Raw genomic sequence first — 3723 nt, 5'->3', positions numbered from 1 at the left:
AGCGGGATAACAGCATTCGAGGATAATAGCATGGACAGTTAGCTTGTTTACAGTTGATTCCATTGCTTCCAGGCTCAACTGTTGTCCTACTATAGTGGTTATATACCATTTATAAGCATTGATATGGAACGGTGATTAAACTTTTTTTTTTAACAGATCTACTTCATAGGTGTCCTGTTATTCAGAATTACAGTAATAGCCACCCCACCAGCCAATCAGAAAAGAGTATTTCTTCTCTCGGGGTGATATTAACATTTACAGTGCTCTTCAGTCAGTGGTCATCCATTGAGTCTATAAAAATATAACTTATGTAAGCAGCCGGTCATCTTCTCATTAACTTGAACTGTTGTCTTTTTGGTAGGCCTATTTAATTAACGTTTGTCACATTGAGATAGCACACTCCAAATATCAATTTAGCAAATTACATATGTGATACAATAGGCTTACTTTACAATATTCTAAACTCTCAAAAGCATAAGAGCCAAACGGGAATTTTCCTACTGACATTCACTACAAGTGTATTCACATTGTATTCACATTAGCCTACTTTCCTGCCTGTGGTTGTACTGCATTCCCACTGATAACGCTTTCAACTAAGTTGAAACTCGCGGCACATAGCCGCCATCTACAGGCGTGTTTGGGAAGTTCTTAATAGTTCCTGAGTTTGATGGTCCTATTTGTCCCTTTCTAACACCCGTAGCGAGACCTATGGGATAGCTGGCTAAATAGTTAGCTCATTAGCTAGCGACAATTTTTGACGTCTTTTAAATTGAATGAGAAATCCCTCATCATAATAGTGAGTACTGAATGGAAGCGATGTGACATATTTACAGAGCAAATGTCGATATCCATATAATGCATGTACACAATGCAAGGAAATCGTTCCGTATTTTCCTGCCTAACGTTACCAACATGCTACCACCTCCTCCTTAACATAACGTTAGTTACTTAGCCACATTACAATTTATTTTGAGATTGTTTTCAGCTTTACAACATATCCTTTGATGGTTGAATGTGATTACTGGTGACTGAGATTCCCTTAATGAACACGGGGTGAACGGCAGGATTCGTGTTATGGCTTGAATAGCCAATGTTATGATATTGGATTAGCTTAGCATACAGCCTTTCTGCAGTAGTGAATGGAGTATACTGCACTCAAACAATGTTAGCCTGCCTATGTGTTGCTTACAGGTTACTGTATTTCATGTAGGCGAGATGGCTTTGGTATCGGCAGACACTAAGATCGCAGAGTTACTGACGGAGCTTCACCAACTAATCAAGCAAACGCAGGTGAACACACATACACACACACTAGTAAAGACATGATATTTTGCAAAAGGTGGAAAAATCCAATAATCATGTGTCGGCACCAGTTGTTATCTTATCAGTTTAATTGCTATGAATACCATTTTAAATATTGCTATGCATGTTTGTGTTGTTAGGAGGAACGATCCCGAAGTGAGCACAACCTGCTCAATATTCAGAAAACCCATGAGAGAATGCAGACTGAAAACAAGAGTAAGTATGCACACACACACACATGCACACACATATACACACGTGCACACACACACGTGCACGCACACAAACACACACAGAAAACTCATGAGAGAATGCAGACTGAAAACAAGAGTAAGTGAACACACATGCACACACGTACACACACATGCACACACACACACACATGCACACACATATACACACTTGCACACACACACATACACACACGTACACACGTGCACACATACACACACACACAGAAAACACATGAGACAATGCAGACTGAAAACCAGAGTAAGTGAACACAAACGCTCGCGCGCACACACACACACACACATTCCAGAAAACCCACCAGAGAATGCTGTAACCAACAGTTAGCCTACTCACCACACACACACACACACACCCATTGACTCATATGGTTGTTTCGTTGCCAGCCTCGCCGTACTACCGGACTAAACTACGTGGGCTCTACACAACAGCCAAAGCAGACGCAGAGGCAGAGTGTGGGTGAGTAACACGCGCACACACACACACACATACACACACTACGCACGCACGCACGCACGCACGCACACACACACACACACACACTACACACACACATACACTACACACGCACGCACACACACGCACGCACACACACACACTACACACACACACACACACATACACTACATACACACACACACACACACACACACACACATACACTACACACGCACACACACACACATACTCTACATACGCACGCACACACACACACACACACACACTACGCACACACGCACAAACACACACACACACACGCACACACACACACTACGCACGCACACACTACGCATGCACGCACGCACGCACACACTACACACACACTATGCACGCACACACTACGCACACACACACACACTACGCAAGCACACACACTACGCAAGCACACACGCACACACGCACGCACGCACACACTACACACGCATATGGCAAGCCGATTGAGCATTTATTCAGATATCTTGTTATCAGGCATAATTGTCATGTACATGCAAGCCATTTCTGTCCACTAGTTAACTAGTGAGCCATTTCTGTGTGAACTAGTTAACTAGTGACAGCCAAAATGCTCACTAGTTAACTAGTAAGGCCCAAATTCTCTCTAGTTAACTAGTTCATATGTTTCATATCTTACTAGTTAACAAGTAATGCTCAGCATGTTCACTAGTTAACTAGTGGACACTGAAATGTGCATTAGTTAACTAGTTTAAAGACTTCTATATTTTACTAGTCAACTAGTAAGGTACACAAATGTTTACTAGCTGACTACTGAATGTCAAATTCCCACTTGTTAACTTCTATGAAATTTGGCCAGCCGCTTGAGCATTTATTCTGATATCTTGATATCAGGCCAACATGCAAGCCATTTTTGTCAACTAGTTAACTAGTGAGCCATGTTTGTGCACACTAGTTAACTAGTGACAGCATAAATGCCCACTAGTTAACTAGTGAACACATATTAGCTTCACTAGTTAACTAGTGAGAGCCAGAAATGTCCACTAGTTAACTAGTAAAGGCCAAAATGCATACCAGTTAGCTAGTTGAAGGCTTTTGGGTCTCACTAGTTAACTAGTGACAGCCAAAAATGTGCACATGTTTACTAGTGAAGGCAAAACTCCTCACTAGTTAACTAGTTGGAGTAGGTCAATGTCACTAGTTAACTAGTGAACCATAAACGGCTTACTAGCTAGCTAGGTGATGGCAGCAGGCTCACTAGTTAACTAGTTGATGCATCCTTTGTCCAAACTAGTTAACTAGTGAGGTCATAAATGTATACTAGTAAACTAGTTGAAGCCTAAATTCACACTAGTCAGCTAGTGGCGCAGAATTAAAATTAGGAGGCGGAGAACTCTGGAAATTGAGGCTTTCTATTGGCTCCCTATGTCCAAATAGAACATGACAACCAATCACAGCGCAGAATTTCACCAAATTCCACCCACAACATTTGCATGTGGCACACAAGTTAACATGCAGGCCAAAGGAACTTTAACTAGTAAACTAGTGGCTTCAATGTGACACTTACATGTAAACTAGTGAAGGCAGAACTGCTCACTAGTTAACTAGTGAAGACACAAATGCCCACTAGTTAACTAGTGAGGTCTAAAAAGTGTCACTAGTTTACTAGTGTGCACCAAAACACCCACTAGTAAACTAGTGATGGCAATTTCCATTCGACTA

General features: G+C 41.7%; 1 protein-coding gene across 4 annotated transcripts in view; it reads left to right on the top strand.

Annotated features, from left to right (window-relative positions):
• Positions 1 to 691: 691 nt before the first annotated feature.
• The window catches only part of sgf29 (SAGA complex associated factor 29), a 12653-nt gene continuing 9621 nt past the window's right edge, over positions 692 to 3723 (top strand). For 2 of the 4 annotated variants that reach the window (XM_042083413.1, XM_042083415.1), the window contains exons 1-4: positions 692 to 796; positions 1211 to 1290; positions 1443 to 1518; positions 1938 to 2010. In XM_042083413.1, coding sequence (XP_041939347.1) covers positions 1216 to 1290; positions 1443 to 1518; positions 1938 to 2010 — 224 coding nt within the window. In that variant the 5' untranslated portion in view covers positions 692 to 796; positions 1211 to 1215. Of the gene's footprint in view, positions 797 to 1191; positions 1291 to 1442; positions 1519 to 1606; positions 1633 to 1937; positions 2011 to 3723 lie in introns of those variants that run through there. The other 2 variants (XM_042083414.1, XM_042083416.1) reach the window with 2 other exon arrangements.

This window comes from Alosa sapidissima, chromosome 24 (assembly GCF_018492685.1).
Source record: "Alosa sapidissima isolate fAloSap1 chromosome 24, fAloSap1.pri, whole genome shotgun sequence".
Taxonomy (NCBI): domain Eukaryota; kingdom Metazoa; phylum Chordata; class Actinopteri; order Clupeiformes; family Clupeidae; genus Alosa; species Alosa sapidissima.
Note: the sequence above shows the minus strand (reverse complement) of the source record. Positions and strands in the feature narration are given on the sequence as shown.